Source organism: Plectropomus leopardus, chromosome 1 (genome assembly GCF_008729295.1).
Source record: "Plectropomus leopardus isolate mb chromosome 1, YSFRI_Pleo_2.0, whole genome shotgun sequence".
Lineage (NCBI taxonomy): Eukaryota > Metazoa > Chordata > Actinopteri > Perciformes > Serranidae > Plectropomus > Plectropomus leopardus.
Window position 1 is genome coordinate 27,455,703 of NC_056463.1, and position 18,356 is coordinate 27,474,058.

At 40.7% G+C, this 18,356-nt stretch overlaps 1 protein-coding gene across 1 annotated transcript in view; it reads left to right on the top strand.

The window, feature by feature from the left end:
• Positions 1–18,356, top strand: part of sema4bb (sema domain, immunoglobulin domain (Ig), transmembrane domain (TM) and short cytoplasmic domain, (semaphorin) 4Bb) — a 54,730-nt gene that overhangs the window by 33,267 nt on the left and 3,107 nt on the right. The window contains exons 3-14 of the mRNA XM_042512246.1: positions 290–450; positions 1,597–1,659; positions 2,326–2,424; positions 5,582–5,693; positions 6,139–6,255; positions 6,608–6,765; positions 13,249–13,430; positions 13,880–14,030; positions 15,341–15,551; positions 15,732–15,847; positions 16,730–16,887; positions 17,283–17,374. Coding sequence (XP_042368180.1) covers positions 290–450; positions 1,597–1,659; positions 2,326–2,424; positions 5,582–5,693; positions 6,139–6,255; positions 6,608–6,765; positions 13,249–13,430; positions 13,880–14,030; positions 15,341–15,551; positions 15,732–15,847; positions 16,730–16,887; positions 17,283–17,374 — 1,620 coding nt within the window. The remainder of the gene's footprint in view (positions 1–289; positions 451–1,596; positions 1,660–2,325; positions 2,425–5,581; positions 5,694–6,138; positions 6,256–6,607; positions 6,766–13,248; positions 13,431–13,879; positions 14,031–15,340; positions 15,552–15,731; positions 15,848–16,729; positions 16,888–17,282; positions 17,375–18,356) is intronic.

Sequence of the window (18,356 nt, forward strand, 5' to 3'; positions counted from 1 at the left end):
TTTTACCACTGATAATAAGAAGAAATCTGTGAACCCTTTCTGAAACCTTATAACACTCCTCAACATGCATTTTAAAGCCCAGCACTGTGATATGGAAATCACTGATTGTTTTCTCTCTGCAGAAGGCAAAAACAACTTATTATTGTGAGTGTTGTAATTGGGGACCTATTTATGTGTGTTCTTGTTCTTCCAGCATCAGGATATGTTCTGCACCACTCTGTTTCTCTCTGTTCTGTCCTGCTATGTGATGATAATCTCCAGTGTGTGTGTTTTTCCTGCTGTTTCCCAGATGCTAAAGAGAGATCGGCCAAGAGATTCTCTGCAGACGGCGTCTTCAATTACACCTCCTTGCTTCTCAGTCAGGAGGACGACATGTTGTACGTCGGAGCCAGGGAGGCGCTGTTTGCCCTCAGCCTCTCGGACATCAGCAAGACCAAGCTTCAGAAGCATGTGAGTATGTGAAAATGCTGAGTGGATTATCAGAGTCAAAATGCAATGCAGTGTAATGGCTGGCAGATTTTTGACTTACTACCATTCAAGACAAATTTGGGTAACGGTTTTATCTGAGCTAATAATGCAGTTTGTAAATACAAAATATTGCAAATTAAAGGGACAGTTCATTCCAAAATAAAAAAACCAAACATTTTTCTCTTACTTGTAGTGCTTTTCATCAATCTAGATTGTTTTTGTGTGAGTTGCTGAGTGTTTGGAGATATCAGTAGTAGAGATGTTCTTCTCCCCAGTATAATGGAACTAGATGGCACTCTGCTTGCAGTGCTCAAAGTGCTGTCAAAACAAAATGTATATATATATGAAAAAACTCCTTAGCAACGTCTCTCTGGTTACTCAATATAATCCACAGACCTTGTTGTGCACAATTTCTTATAGGAGCTACTTTCTTTCTACAAAACTAAATCCACCCACTGTATCGCTGTGCAGGAGGAAGCATATATCTACTCAAGGACGAGAGGCTGGTGCAATTGAAAGCGTGAGATTTAAAACATTAATGGCGTCCTCCTTGGCTGTAACTTTAGCTAGCTCCAAGGTGCAAGGTGAGCTGGCATCAGATGCATGCTTCCCTGTACACAGTGATTTGGTTGGCAGATTTAGTTTGGTAGAGAGATAATAGTTCTGGCATGAACATAATCACAACAAGGTCAGTGAATTATCTTGAGTAACCAGGTCATGATTTCTGTGAAGAGACATGACTGCTGAGTTTTTCAAATGTTTTTTTTCCCGATTTGTGCACCTCAAGCAGAGTGCCATCTAGTTTCAATATATCGGACAAAAGGCAGACATCCCTACGGCCAATATCTCCAACACTCAGTACCTGTCACCAAAAAAATCTAGACGTATACATAGCAGTACAATTAAGAGGAAACATATGTATTTTTGATTTTGGGATTAACGGTGCCTTTTTATATATGCTTTCATGACTCCATGCTGTATGTTATTTGTTGTGTCAGAAAGGGAAAGCTTTTGTTTATCTCCATTCTACACACAATCATTGATATTCGAGAACCGTCTTCAGCAGAATCAGCATGGTTCCCTGGATTTGGCCCGACTTATTCAGGGTTTCTTCTTTTTCATCTTCAGCTGACGTGGGGCACTCCTGCTGGAAAACGAGAGGAATGCAGCTTCAAAGGGAAGAACCTGGAGGTGAGAGACATCTTTTACTGCTCCGGTACAATGCCAAATAATCAAAATATACCCCAGGAAGACAGTTGTGTTGTGACATTATAGAGAGCATGGATTTTCTTGCACAGGGTGTTTGTTCTTTCCTCGCAGTCTTCTCTGAATCGTTTCACTGGCATACTGAGAAGATAAAATGAACATTGAGTTCTGTGTTGACAAACCTTTCCACCAGTTACAAATTGATTCATCAAGTGTGCACGCTCACCAGGGAATTGCTCTTTTCTGTTGCACTGCTTCTTTCTCTCTGTCTGTCTGTTACCTTGTTGTCATGCCAGCTGTTGTATCCCTAGGCGACAAACCTTGGTAATCTTTGTACTGCAGTGTACAACTCTGGTCTGTGTATTACAGAAAGCCCACCAGGCAACTGCTGTGTATGATGCTGTGAGGTTTTACCAACAGCGTTTGAGGAAAAAGGGAACTTTTTATATGTTTCTAACCATTTCTATCAACAGTTTCTGAAGGATTTGTGTTTTTTTTTTTTTTTTTTGTTGCTCTTAAAGATTTTCTTAAGATTACAAGCTCCAGTATTTCAGGCACAGATTTTAAGCTCTCAAAAAAAAACACACTCAGTGGTGAGAATATCTTGTGCGCTGATGGACCTCACACTCTCTCCATTTGTTCCTCATCCAGACTGATTGCTTCAATTACATCAAAATCCTCCTGCGGCTGAATAGCACTCATCTCTATGTGTGCGGCACCTATGCCTTCAGTCCTATTTGCGCCTACATAGTAAGTAATGAGCTCTCAATCTACCCATTGTTCACCTCCAAGAGTTGATTTTTCTTCTGTTGTTGCTCTTTTATTTCTCTCAACTTCTCTCACTAGCACGGCTTCGAATTTGATATTTTTTTGGGGTGTTCTGTAGGAATCAAGCTCCTTTATCCACCATGTCAGTATTGGATCTGCTGTTATCCAAGCGTAACCAAATGCTGCTGAGGCACTTTAGGCAGACAAGTCAGCAGGGGGTACACGAGCTGTGTGGTTTCCAGCGAGAGGGAAGCAGGAGATCTGTTTATCTAGTGGAGGAGTAAATCTGGAGTGATGGTAACCGGCAGCAGGATGACATTGATTTCAGTGATATGGGGGCAATAGAGCTTGGCGACAGCCCGGCTCTTAAAGCGGGCATTAAACTCTCCACTCTGACGTCAGACTGAAACATAAACAACAGACGTCTCGGACTGTAGATGACTTGGCAGGACTTTAGGCCATGAACTGGGATTCTAAAGCAACTATGACCCCGTTGGTTCTGGGTGAACACCCGTCATAATGACGAGGACAGAACTTTGTCTGTCTGTGTGTGTGTGTGTGTGTGTGTGTGTGTGTGTGTGTGTGTGTGTGTGTGTGTGTGTGTGTGTGTGTGTGTGTGTGTGTGTGTGTGTGTGTGTGTGTGTGTGTGTGTCACCAAGATCGGCCTGATGCTCTCCGAGATGCATAATATTAACATTAATAAATGTTTTATTTTTATAGCTCTTCCGAAAACAGTCTCAGGGGGTTTTACGGGCAGAGTAACAGGACACTGAAGCCAAAAAGAAACACTAAACAATCAGATGACAGACATGGATTAAAACAAGCCCTGAGTACAATAACAACTCATAATGATGAAGCATGGGAAGATTTTCCAGGCACTTGACACTGTCCTGTTTGATCTGATTAAATGGAACAAGTTATTGCTATTATGGCAAATTGCCCACGTACGCTTTTTTTCAAGTCTGTCTTAATGCAACACTCAAGTCCCCATATGTGCATTAAATGTCTTATTGCTTACTATAGTTGTTCATCTTCTCTATAGTGGCTGCAAAGAGGTCCATTCTGTACACACGTTCAATGCAAGTGATGTGGAACAAAATCAACTGTCATGTCTGTGCAAGAATGCATTAATCTCTGCAGAAGCTAATATGAGTCAGATGCAATATACTATATCAGACGTTACAGACCTTTTGATATCAAATCTCTGCTGTGTCAATGTACACATGGGCATCACAGTTTTGTTTAAGGTAGACTTGAAAAAAGGTGAATCTGTCCTTTAAACCTTTAAAAGTGTGATAGACTTGACCTATACTGTATTTTTGGATTCTCCACTTTAAAGTTGAAATGATCAGTCAAACAAACAAACAAAAAACAAAAATAATAAAAATAAATAATACCCATTTTAATTATCCATTAATCGTTTAAGTAAAGTAGCAAAAATGCCAAACATTTGCTGGTTCCAACTTCTCAAATTTGAGAATTTGCTGCTTAATTTAGTCTGTTTTATAATGTTAACTTTGGGTTTCGGACTGTTGGTTTGACAAAAACATTATTTTAAAGATGTCACCCACCCTGCTTAGTAAACGCCAACATGTTTTAAACTCCCAGCCCACTGCTTGTAACACAGACTGTCTTTTAAAAACCCAGACACAGAAAATGTTTTCTAAAATTTGACAAAGCTCCTCCAGAGCAAACTAAAACATTATACAACTGTTTTCAGAGGCTGAATACTGACCTACAGACTGTAAATTTTCCTGCACAAACACATTTGAGAAAAAATGTTTATTAACCAACCGCAGGCAGCTAGAATTACCTAAACTATGCTCCATGGCTGTTAAATAGCATTGCCAGAAACCAAATCTCTGTTTTTATTATCAGTGATTTCCTATTTAAGTTTATTTTATTTATATAGCCCAGTATTACAAATCACAATTTGCCCCAGAGGGTTTTACAACATACAACCTCCTCAATCCTTGGACCCTCACAGCGGATTAGGAAAAACTCTCCTAAAAAAGAAAAAACCTACAATGGGAAAAAAATAAATAAGAAGAGCAACTGAGGAGGGATTCTTCTTCAAGGACAGACGGATGTGCAATAGATATGTATATAGAACTGACCAACAAAATAAAAAATAATGTATAGACAATCCATGACAAAATGATACAAAGAGGGAGGGAGAGAGAGAGAGAGAGAGAGAATCATGAATCAGGTTTTCTTCCAGTGTAGACCATATAAACTGCCTGAAGGAAGGCAGTCTGAAGAGTACTTTGAAACAGGAATATTTAAAGGATAAAGATGCTGTTTTCTCTGGATTTTTTCAATAAATCCAATGAAAATACCAAAACCAGTGGTGCTGAGGTCCATCCCTTGGTACTCCCCTGCTTGTCTCACTCAGTCCAAAGTCTATTTGTTCCCATTTATGCCCTAAATCTTAAAAAATAGGTCACAAATTTATAATTTCACGTATTTTTTTTCTTTAAAAGGCTAAGTGATGTCCTGAAACAGCTGGTCCCTTTAGTTTTTCAGCAAACATTACAGGAGTTAAAGAGGAGTAAAGATTGCATGTTGGGGACTATTTTGAGTGAGGGATTAATACATATTAGTGAGCATTTGTGGCAACAGGATGGTGTATGTGGGGTTGAGTCCCAATAAACAGCAGTATCTGTGTTCATGGTCATGAAGGAACATGTTATCCAGTGAAGCTCAGTGATGTGTTTTTGCACTGCAGCTCTATAGCGTGCATGAAGAGGAGAAATGAGGCTTTGGCTGCACAGACAGTACTTGTTAGTGACATCAGTTCATTGTTGGTCTTTGTCTTATGGGATTTGTTGACAGTAAAAAAGAGCATAATCAGACGTGTCTTTTTAATATCAAATAAACAAAGTTTAGAAGTTTGTCATTATAATGAACTCGCCTTAGATCTTTTCACTATAGAATAAACATATAGTTGCCTGTGACACACTGTATCCCAAAGCTTTGGCAGACAGAGCTACTGTATGTTCAAAGTCAGTGCGCTGTGTATATTGTAATGAAGAAGTGGAGAGAACGAGCTTGAGGTCGCTGAGCTCACTTTTTACTGTAAGTAGAATTTAATTGGACTGTGCCTGAGGGACATTTGCTGTTTGTGTCTTGTCTCTAGAACACGTCAACATTCACGCTGGAGAGAGATGAAGTGGGCGAGGTCGTGATGGAAGATGGGCGCAGTCGCTGCCCCTTTAATCCAGAGTACAAATCCACTGCCATCATCGTCGGTATGTAGCAATACACTCATTTTTTTTTTCTCTCTTCGTGTCGCTTTGGCTCACAAAGAACAAGGTATTATTATGAGCTGTTTCCGAAGCGACTTTGAAGTTAACTACCACTTTGATTCAGTAATGAGTCATGATGTGCCTGCTGATGTTGTTTGTCTGCAGCAGCCCTTCTGATAAATAGCCGGACACCAACAGACGCCGCTTGTGTTCAACTTCTTTAACAAGCAATTAGTGAATAATTGAGCTGGATATGAGTGGAAGAAATGATTTCTCTAATCCCTCACTCAGACTGCTCTCAGTTCACACTCTAAACTGTTACTGACTTCATTTGTTGCAGCTAAGAAAGCCCCCAGCGCACCATTCTCTGTAATTTATTATGTTTAATTAATAGCAAATCAAGTTCTTAATTTAAAATCTTGCAATCTTTTCCTTTGTTATCTTCCAGATGGTGAATTGTACACTGGTACTGTCAGCAACTTCCAAGGGAATGAGCCAGTCATTTACAAGAGTTTGGGTCAGGGAACTGCTCTGAAGACGGAAAACTCTTTAAAATGGCTGCAAGGTAAACTCCATCAGACTGTTTTTTTTTATCCCCCTCTACTCATCTTCCATTATGTACCCAGCAGAGCAGATAAGCTCCAAAAAGTAGCAATCATTAGCGAGGCACAGTCGCTAATGCATGCAGACCGAGAGCAAAGACAAGCTCTCTTAGATTGAGCGGAGCCCGGTCCTATCAGTCAGAGCACATGCACTTCAAAACCGCCAGAGTACACACGGCTCTCCTGTGTGAACTCTGACTTCTTTCCAGATTTACTATGATAACAAAGAGATAAATTGTTCCTTTTCGTAGATGATAGAGGTATAACATGTCCCTCTAACCACACGTTTCCTTTGTGTTTCTCTGTTTTTGACAGATCCAGTCTTTGTCGGTTCGGCTTACATCGAGGAGAGTCAGCCAATAGGAAACCCCGTGGGAGACGACGACAAGATTTACTTCTTCTTTAGTGAGGCGGGAAAGGAATTTGACTTCTTTGACAACACCATTGTGTCGAGGATCGCTCGCGTGTGTAAGGTAAGATACCTGGGGTTGGGGTGAGGTCATTACACAAGACAACCAAAAATAAGAGGCGTAGCAGGGCCTCAAGCTTCCTCTCCTTAATGCCGGTACAATGACCTCAAGACAAGGCGGGACGCTCCCATGTCAAAGGCACATTTAACTGCATGTCATGCCCGTGTGGGTGCAATGGAAACATGTCACTGGTGCATTAAAGCTTTTCTATTTGACTGTGCAAACATGTTTTCAACAGATTTGGTTTCCCCTTGCCTGAATCATCCACTCCTCCTCGCCACGCCGCCCTCCCTCCCTTTTTCCTCTGCAATGTCATCTCCCCCTCTCCTTCCATCTCCCTCACAATGTCAGCTGCACTCGTCCATCCCTCCAGCTCTTTGCCTTTCTCCACCAGCGCTTTGAGCTTTGCAGGCATTATTAGTATTCAAGGGTGCTTCGCAGCAATATGAAATGCTTTTTCCACTCTACTATACGGCCTGTTTTTGTTGCGGGCAAAGCATGCAAACTGTAGCAACTGCAAAATTCACTCGCATCATTTAAACTGCTGACGTCATTGCCCTCCTTCTCCTCCTCCTCTTTCTCCTCCTCCTCGAGAGTTTAGTTTGGTTGATCACCTTGAATAATCAACAGCAGACTTTATCCCTTTTCACCTGTCATCAGATCAATTAAATGGCCATGAAGCTGTTTGATATACATGCCCTCAGCATCCCTCCCTGACTGATGCTGCTTGTTCATGGAGGCAGTAATGTGAGTAATCGTGGGGACAGCATGTAATCTTAAGTGACAGCTTAATGACTTAGTCCTGCTAGGCTCTGGCACTCGGTGCTGCGACACCTCTCGCAGCCGGCGGAGCACCTCCTGGGTTCTATATATGGAAATCATTGACAGAAAGGCCCCCAGACTGTGGCAACTTGCTGCAGATGAACTGTGCAATAGAGACTGAAGAATGGCTTTCTCTGCTCTATAAAGCGCCTTTATTTCTCTGGAATGCAGCAGCCTGCTTTTTCCTGACTGGCATCTTTTCAGACGCTCTTCTGTGGCAGTACAGTAGTGATGCAGGTGGTTTATTCTCCCAATTTACTAGGGGAATGCTGAAGTACATTAAAAAATCATTGTCTTAAGGTATTCAGCTCCTGCCTTTATACTAATTCTGCTCACGTTCCACAACACCTATGATGTGTTGCTCCTTAGTAGTTTGTTAGTGTTGGTGTGTTTTTGTTGTTCATCTTAGTATTTGAGCACCTAATGCAGGAAGATTTCATAACGATGGACTTGACTCTAACTTGGATTTAACTAATCGTCAGACTTCAGATGGACGTCTGAATTAAGTAGTTGCTCTCTAGGTCTCAAGTATCTTAAGTAGGACACATTTTCCATGCATTCTGGGTAAATTAAGACTTTTTTTTAAATTAAGCATCACTGATTGTTACCATGGGAACATGTCTCTTAGTTCAGAGATAGGCTGGGGGGTATGGTGGCTAACATTTTGGGCTTAAAATAAGCCAGTCTTTATTTTTATGAAAGTGGAATTAAACTAAAAGTTTACAAAGTTTGACAGTGTGGGTCCCCCATCAGACAAAATTAAGCCAACTGTTTCCATTGCCATCCAAGCACTACAGATCCCATAATGCTTTGGGGGATGTTGACCAGAATTGGAATGTTGCCATGGATTCAGTAAGTTACTTCAACTGATAAGCTGTCTTTAGACAGTGTCATTGGCTTGTTAGTCAGATCTACCCTTCACTCCCCAAAGCTTCAGCCTCTTGCCCAAATATAGTCACTTCTGGTTTCAAAAACCCATGATGGTCCACAAATCAGCGGGTAAAGTCACAGTGGTTACATCCATTATCTGATACACTCTACAGTTACGATGTGTGCCCTGTGTGTGTGTAAGCTTAAATTTCTTTACATTTTGGCAAATTGGTACCATCAAAAGTTTGCCGCTCTTACAGAAAACTATAACCAGTTTACTTTGATAATGGAGAAAACTCAAAAACCTGATTATTCTCAGGCAAGCTCTGGAGTCATTACAGGCTTCTTTTTCAGTTTGTATGTTCATGGACGATTGTGTGTGATGGATATCCAATGTGATAACAATTTCTGAAAGTTTAAGTCACAGAGAATCTAACAATATGTGAGTCATGACCGTGCGTTTAGATTTGACTGAGTTATGACTCAGAGAAGGTGATGCAAATTGCTGCAATCAGGCTCCAAGGGTTTTAAAGTACCATAATTGCCTCCATGAGCTGTGTGCCACTGCTGCTGTCTCTGCCGATCTTGTTGGTGAGCGGGTCAAATCAGCAGGCCAAACCACAGTAACCTGACTTTTTGTTTACAGGTTCACCTATCAACCTCTCACAGTGTCATTTTCTCACATTACTCCCTTCTCTGCCACACCCCCCTGGGGTGGCACGCTTCACATTTTGAAAATTTCTGAAGCAGTTGTTACCAACTGGTGGGTTGCGGTCCAGTTGTGGGTTGCGGGTCGATTCTGAATGGACCGTAAGTGACTCAGGACCATGTCAGTTTTATTAAAAAAAAAAACAACCACTTTAGAGCTTTTATTTTTAAGGGGCATTATCTCCCTTTCAGCTGCTATTTTATTGCCCTCTTCTCGGTATTATTTAGCATATAAACATGCTGTGCTATTACAGCACTTTTATGTCATAGATCTTCAAGCAAAAATGTGCACTTTTTTGATTGCATTGCTATGTATTTGATACGTTTTCAGTAATTGCACTTTATTTTTGCACTATGTTTTTTAAATGTTTTTTGTGTGTTTTGAGCTCACATGTTTTATACATTTTGTGTAATGAAAATGAATATGTAGTAATTTATCTTATGTGTGAATCTTGAACTAATGACTAAGAATAAAATCTGGTTGGCAATCGCTGCTCTAAAGCAAAATTAGGACTGGCCTCATGCTACAATCCAGTCTAACAGTCTGACCTCTTTTTTTCTCAGAATAGTGTCTCATATCTGTACACATGTTCTATGTGCAGGAAGTGCTGAACTCAGATCAGCTAGGTAACAATGAGGTATGAAGGCCCCTCTCTGTTAGCGGCTTTAGTATCTATAACACTATTTCAGACTGACAGAAAGCATGCACTCCCTTTTCCCTCTGTGTACCTGGCTAAGGCCAAATGTTTAAATATGCTTTTATTTTGGTATCTGAAATATTTTGCATGTGTTGGTTAATCTTGTTAGACGTTTTGCTTTTAAAGAGAACATGTTTCTCTTAAGATAAGATAAATCAAAGTCAGTTTTCTTCATGCTCTTTCAACTACTGTTTTACTTAGGTTTGCCAAGTAATTCTGCTTCCGAAGTTGTTTTTTTTTCTCCCCCACTTTCCTATCTGTACCCCTCCCTTCTTCCACTCCTTCTTTCTTTTGTTTATTCAGGTGTGCACACTGAGGGACTGTGGAAAGCAGGCAGATTATGTACATTGCGTGGCACTGTTTTTCTTTACTAATTGATCATCCACTTCTGGTTGACAAATGTGAGGAATCTGAAATGTGAAGTTCAGATAAAATGTGAGAGCGGTGTAATACAGCACAAAGGAGGGAGAGTATTTTTGGAGTGCAGCTATCAGGGGGTGTGGTCGATGCGATTGAGAGTACAAGCTGCTCAGCGGAGCACAGCAACAACGGCGGTGGACAGCTGAGAGAGCAGGAATGTGGTCTCCTCATTATGTGGACAGGCTACTACCACAGCCTAGTAATTGGCTCCCAGGCCGTGCATCTGTCCCACGAGGTTTCACCTCACCATCGAGCAACATGATTGTTTGTGTGTAGCAGCATACAGAGGAGGAAACAGGGATAGTTACCATTTTGCATTTTATTATCTTCTTAAGGGTAATTCACTCCGTGTGCTGTTATGTAGGAGTTGTCCAGGCCGTGCTGATGGGATAGTTTGGATCTGAAGCAGGAAAACTGTCTGGAGATTGGGCGAGACCACTTGTTTTGGTCATGATTTTACTCCTCCTCCTGTGTTTTCCAGCTTGCTAGCTGTATTTGGAAAGAGTTTCTTTTGGTGTGTGTTTACAAGCTCTTTGATAATTGCTGGTCCTAGCAAAGTTGTCTGATAACTGTTTATGTGAATATTTAGTGACAGCTCAAAAGGACTGAATTGCTCTTCTGTGTCTCGTCGGAGAAGTGAGGCATGAACCACGGATGCTGATTTCAAAGCTGTAATTAATAAGTAACCATTGCTTATTTTCCATTTCACCATCTCCTCTCCTTCAAAGATCAACTGATACTTTGTGCTTAGGCATCTTTTATGTGAACTTTATTGTTACCCACATTTTATTGTCAAAATAATCCTCTGTATTTTAATATAGATGGAGGCCACAGAAAAAAGATTTGAATACTTGAAACTGAAGCAGAACAATGAAATTCTGGTTGTGATTATTTGTTCAGTTTATTTCCTTCAAAAAGGGTCATAACTGTCACAGTAACCACTTTGAGGTTCTCTTGTTTGACCTCAGCAGCACCCTCCAAAGCTAAAAGAAGGGATTGCAACTTGAATAGAAAGTTAAGACCCGCAGGGCTGCAGATCTTAACAAATATTTTGAACAGCTAGTAAAAGACAGCATATATAAATTCCCCTTCACTGAAAAATATTTTTTGCTTACTTCTCTTGGATGTTGATGAGCTTCCCTCTCCACAATGATGTACAGTATAAGCAGGATTTGACAGTTATGAAAGTGTTATGAAAGGAAGGAAGAACATTTTTCTGTGTGCTTAAGACATGCTTGTACAAGCCTGATTTTACAATATCATAAACAGGGATGGATTAATGAACAGGCTTACCAGGCACAGGTCCGGGGGTCACTCTGGCCTTCCCCATCAAAATAATAATCAGTATCAATACCAACAAAGAGAATTAAAATGACTACAAAGAAAAAAACAAAAAGACACAGATTAACCCCAAGGAGCCACCAAACAACCCCAAAGAGACACAAAATAACTATGAAAACAGCCAAAACAAGCACAAAGAACACAGCAGAGACACAAGGAGGCACAACATTGTTACAAAGTGGCATATAACAACCAAAAAAAGACACAAAATTACCTCAGAGACACACAAAACTACCATAAGAGGACACAAATTAACCACATAGACTCACAAAGACACAAAAACCCACAAAGACACAAAAACCCACAAACGATGCATATCAACTCCAAAGAAATACAAAACTACCACAAGGTCTGTGTGTCATCCTCCTAAATGGGAGACGTGTTTGGGGCCTTTAACATAAGTGTGCTCAGGGGCCAATTATCTCTTAAGCTGCCCATGATCATAACCAGTTTGGATGCATATTGGGGTCCAGTATACAACTTTAAGCCCCTAGTGCGCACACACTGAGTGTGGAAGTAGGAGAAATCTTTTTTCCAGCAGCTAAACTTTCGAAAGTAAAATAATTTGCATATTGAGACTGAGATTGTTTTGTAATGTATTATTATTTGTTTTATTATTTGTGGAACATTTTAAATGACTTAAAACATTAAGTCAGTATAGCTCAGGTTTAAATTGGTTGCAATCTTCTATCATATACAGAATTGTTGTTTATGTCTGCTATAATAATAGTTAGCTGCAATGCTAAGACATATTTGGGCTGAATTTAAAATCTTCATCAGACAGGGTGAGGAATTACTTACCACACATTAGGGATTTATTACCACATGACAATGGCAGCGCATGTAGATGCAGCAGCCAGTAGCTCCTCAAATCCTTGCTGCTTTTTTGCTATATTTTTCTATTTTTTTTTCGATACCATGGCCCCCTCTGCTGAAGCATGACTTTTCTACAATAGAGAAGCACTTATGAACATCGGGAAAAGTTGTGTGCGGTTTGGACTGAATGCAGCAGACCGCAAGAGGATCCCCACCGATGGCATACGCCAAGCAGCCAGTCAGACCAGAGGGGAGAAGCTAAACTGAAAGCGCGGGAGAGCCGGCATCAGGGCGAGGTTGACCCGACTTGGACCGAGAGATGTTCCTTTACCAAACCTTCTTCTGGCTAATGTCCGGTCGCAGAAGAATAAAGTGAATGAGATGCGGTTGAGGCTCACTCAGCAACGGGAAATCAGAGACTGCTCTGCGCACAACTTCACCGAGACATGGCTAACCCCTAACATCCCAGATCAAGCTATTGCACTGGATGCGTGGACCTTGTTGGGACTCCACTGCAAATTCAGAAAATGCTGTGCAGAAATTTAATGATGCCACCAGCAGCAACATGCCTAAGCAACCGAATGGAATTTTTCATATTAGCTGGTGATTTTAATCAACTTATCCTTTAACTGTAAAGATGTAGCAGGATTAAGGACAAATGCAATTTTGTTTTTTTAAACTTTATTTAAAAAACGGCTGATAAATCTACCTTCTACATGTTCTGGTCTAGGCATAACTGTAAACAGGATGTTACCAAATGATGGCTAAATAAGACATTCAGTCTTCTGTAACGTTCTTTAATTTTTTGCAGGGGGACAAAGGCGGTGAACGGGTGCTGCAGAAGAAATGGACGACCTTCCTGAAGGCCCAGCTCCTGTGTTCCCTCCCCGATGATGGTTTCCCCTTCAACATCATCCAGGACATGTTTGTCCTGAAGCCCATGGGAGACAGCTGGGAGAGCACAGTATTCTACGGTGTCTTCACCTCCCAGTGGTAAGAAACAACAGAGGGTTTTTTTTCTTATCATTAGACATGCAGACACTTTGATGTATCTGATTTATGGTGCTGTTACAGCTTCTGTTTATGGACAAACACACAGACACTTGATTTGACACAGCTCACACACACCATCTTGAGCCACTTTTTGTTTAATATCTTCACTCAAACTTGGCGAGTTGCCTTTTTTTTACTTGGCTCTGCCAAATTCAGAGCAGCTGTAATGAGCTTAAACACTAACACAAGCTCATGCAACCTTAATGTCTAAATAATGTATCAACAAAATAAAGGTTTTAATATGGAAATAATTCAAGTGCCCACTCTGCAACTACTCTCTGGTCAGTAGTTGCTGCCTTAGTTTATTGAGTGAGAACAAATGCAGAAAGGATAGACTGAGAAAAGAAAAGGTAACAGGGGTAACAAATGCATTTTTCATGTGTTTACAGGTATAAAGGAGCATCAGGCAGCTCAGCAGTGTGTGCATTCACCATGGCACAGGTGGAAAGAGCTTTCAGCGGGCGCTACCGAGAGGTCAACAGGGAGACGCAGCAGTGGTACACCTATAACCACCCAGTGCCAGAGCCACGACCCGGGGCGGTGAGTGCTGCAGGCAATATCCTGTGACAAACTTTACAATATAAATTATCTTGGTTCAGTCCTTGCATCTGTTCATTCAAGTAAAACCAGTCACTATTCAGTCTGTTCGCACAACAGATACAAAATACCAGCAATGTTAGTTTTTGACCGTTTCAAGAATCTGTTTTTGTTATCATGCTTAAACAGTGTGCATTACAGACTCCAGCAACACACTTTCAGTCTTAACTGTTGATGGATTTTTGTTGGGCTGTTCAACAGGCGAGCTTGATGTAAAGCAGATGGTCTTTCATTTTCCAAAAAGACTGATTCACTGATATTCTGCTTAACTCTTCATAAGTCCCTGGAGCAAAACAAATGCCTCAAAGCTGTAAAGTAGTAGATAATATCTTAAAAAATCCTGGTTAAAACCTGGCATGCCTATATTTGCCAGATCTGCTTCTGTACTTATCTGCTTTATATAGTCTGTGTTGTCAATGATAATTCACCGCAAACTTCAAGCACTTCTTAAGTAAAAAGCTATACACAGGTCAATGCAGTACTTTGTCTTAAGCCCTATTGGTACAGGGTGAGTATTACCTGGGGACCTCTGGTAATTTGAAATTAATTGTGAAGGTCATCTGTGATTGTAATTTAGTGTGAATCTGTCACATCTGTTATTAGTCAAGTAAAAATTCCAATTTAAATTACTGACAATGTTTTGCCAAACACAGAGGTCATGTGACAATGTAAGTCCTGTGCAAATCTGCATCTCTATGATTTTGGGTTGTATTTAGGTTTTCTATTTTCTCTGCACCTCGTTCCTGCCTCTCTCTTGGTCGAGACTTATAGAGGCTGCATTGGCAATTATTTATAAGCATTTTTGGTGCCGTAGATTCATCTCGCTGCAGAGCATGGAGACAGGTTTGCAAAAATAGCAAGCTCAAATCAATCATGAGAGCAAGATCTTGAGATAAATGACATTTGACAATGTGGGGCAGAATCAACTATGTTTGTTTAACCCACATTTACGAGAAAAAAGGAGGTTAAAACTATGCTTCTCAGAAAAGACTGTTGTGAAGAGTTTCTGTGTTGACTGTGTTGACTGTGCGCATCATGATAACATGTCAGTAAATTCGAGTAAAATACAGACTTTTCTAGTCCTGTGCAAATGTGCCACACAGGACAGACGTGAAGGGGTCATTTCTAAATCACATAAGGTCCCCAGGTAACACTAGTTCCATGCAAATAAGGATCTTATTGTATGTTTGTATTTCCAAGTCTACTTGAACAAGCAGTGATTCATTTTTTAAATTCTAATTTACTTCCCACAGTGTGTGACTAACCATGCCAGGCAAATGGGCATCCAGTCGTCTTTGCACATGCCTGATAAAGTGCTCAACTTTGTCAAGGACCATTTCCTCATGGACAGCGTGATCCGCAGTGCTCCCCTGCTGCTGAAACGAAGTGTGCGCTACACACAGATCGCTGTGCACAAGATCCAAGGCATGGAGAGAGCTTACGACGTGCTCTTCATCGGAACAGGTACGCATCATTGCACAACAGTTTACATTATTTTGTGGGTTTTTCCATAAATCTTTGAACGGAAAAAAGTCCAATAAACTATGTATTTGTGATTTTAAAACTGTAAAAGCTGCTTCTATGCCCCTCAAAGTGTCTCCTGCCTTCAGTATAAGTCACTTCCATTTGTCCCGTGTCTTCCAGATGATGGAAAGCTCCATAAGGCCATCAACGCCAATGATAAGATGCACATCATAGAGGAGATGATTCTGTTTCCTGAGCCTCAGCCTGTGCAACACATTGAGCTGGATCCCCAGAGGGTAAACCACAGCTCTTTCTCCTCGATACACATCTATATTCATGATAGTCAAGCTATTTTGTGTCAGTTTCAATTTAGCGTTTTTTTCATGTTTACTCATTTCATACCCAAATTCATTTTCAAGAAATAAAAATGTGTAAGAGCTCAATTTACCAGAGCACAAGCTGGCTGCAGACGTTTTCTTTCCACAGGGGCCGTTCCACTGAGTTTTCCTGTAAGTTATAGTGCCGTCTGGAAGAGGGTTTCTGATCCTCTCTGGCATTTTACCCAGAGCTAAATTTCATTACCTTTCTGTCTTTATTACATAATGGCCTCTCCCTGGGCCAAAGTGGCCAAACGGCAACCTTATCTTAGATTATGTAATTCTAATAAAGTCGAGGATACTTTCTGTGTGTATATTCTTAGCTCCAAATAGGGATATGGAAGACAGACACAATCCACATGATGTGTATCTAATGCACTGGTAGATAAGATGGCCTAAATATAGACTGTACTTTTGGGAACACAGGGGTGCGCTGCAAGTCTGAATCAGCGTCATATTCATGGTGAGAATGCATTTCTGTATAATAGTGCTTCTACACAAAAGTAAGTAAAGAAGAAGAAGAAATAAATATGAAGACAGTTCTGTGTAGCAGCCACTTGAGCATGGTTGCCATGTGTGTTTGACCACAAATTACTTGGCTGGCAGCAAATAAGAGAACAGCTGGCCAGGGTTAGTCCTTTGTTTAACTTGCATTCTTCTGTTTGTCTTGAGTAATTGTTTTGGCATGGTTTCTCTTCTTTAAAATCAGAGTTAAGTTATCAAAAGCAGAAGTTCTGTTTGGCCCTTTGACCCTTTTGATGAGAAATTTGTATCAAACGTTTTTTTTTTTCTTCCCTGCAGGGCTTGTTGTTTGTGTCGTCCAACACTGGGCTGGTGGAGGTTCCTGTGGCCAACTGCTCCAACTACCTGAGCTGTGGAGAGTGTGTGCTGTCCAGAGACCCGTACTGCGCCTGGACCGGGCGACTGTGTCGGGACGTCAGGATGGCTCCACCTGACAGGTGAAAGATCACACACACAAAGACAAATTTCTACACTATTGCTCAACATACGCTTTTAATTTGTACCTTTACCTTAGCTCACAGGATGCATGTGTTTATTAATTCACTTTTTAATATGGATTTTATTCATGTTACTTAATAATTTTCCGATGTGTTTTTTTTCTGTGTAAGATGTGAGCATGCACCCAAACAAACTCATAAAATAAGCATACAAGGCTCCTAATCATGTGCTGAACTAGAAGCTTTTTAAAGAAGATTGTTTTCTGTTGAAGCTATACTTACAGGTGTTACAATGACAGACTTCAAGAGAGTCAAATGAGCACATCCATCAAGGTTCCTCTTATTACAGCTGCTGTCTCTCACCCTGGTGTTTTGCTCGGTATGTTTTGTCACAGTCACTGGCAGCAGGATGTGGAGGAGGCAGACACATCAGCGATTTGTAACAGGACGTTTCCCAGCACCAGATCTGCCAGACCAGCAGCTTCTCGTGAGTGTGTTCTTTTTGTTTAGACACAACAACAACATGCACACAGAGGACTCAGACAAGAAGCCGTCAAATGTTGTTGCAGATTTGTATGATGGCGAAGAATTAATGTAAATTATCACTTGAATTCGAAATTCTATAATATGCAGTGATATAGTTACTTTAAATACACTACAAAGCCTCAGTCAGGATACAGTTTGCTTAGTATAAAGACAGGAAGCAAGTGAAAGGGCTAGCCTAGCTCCGTCTGTTAATAAATAAATAAATAAATAAATACATACATCTTTTCATCAGCACATATACCCCCCTGTAAAACTTGTCTTTTTACACCTCGGTTTTTGTACATATTAAACAAAAAAGACACTACGTATTAATTTGTGAGCTTTAGAGAGGTGCTTGTAAATAGATTTTCTTACCTCTGGATTGAGCACAGCTGGCTGCCTCAGCCGTTATCAGTGTTTTTGCTCAGCTTAGCTAACAGTCTCCTGGCTCTAGCTTCAGATTTAAAGGACAGATGCGAGAGTTTTATGATGCTGCGGTCCATTTGCCTCTGAACTCAGATGTCGGAGCTTGGAAAGGAGTCATGAGATGACCACGTTCTAGTACAACAACTTTGAAAACTAAGATGATGTAAGCAGTACCAGTAAAAAAAACAACACATTATGCTGTATTTTGCACTTACAAACACAGTAGCAACATTTCAACTGTGCATATGGCTGATTTCATGAAGCATAAATGAGACAGAAGTGCTTATGAACAGTGTATTACTACAGCTTTCACTACTGCTGATGCACAGAGAAGCCATCTTGGATTCTGAGGTTAGAGTTGGTGAGATTTCTCTCACCGTCTTTGCAAGTCGGTTAGACTTCAGGGAATGTTCCAATTGACATTTCCAACGGGGAACTCAGAAATTCAAACTTCTCAGTACAATTGGATTATACCATTAATATCCTCAAAATATTTAGTTGTTCCTTTAAGTTAGGCT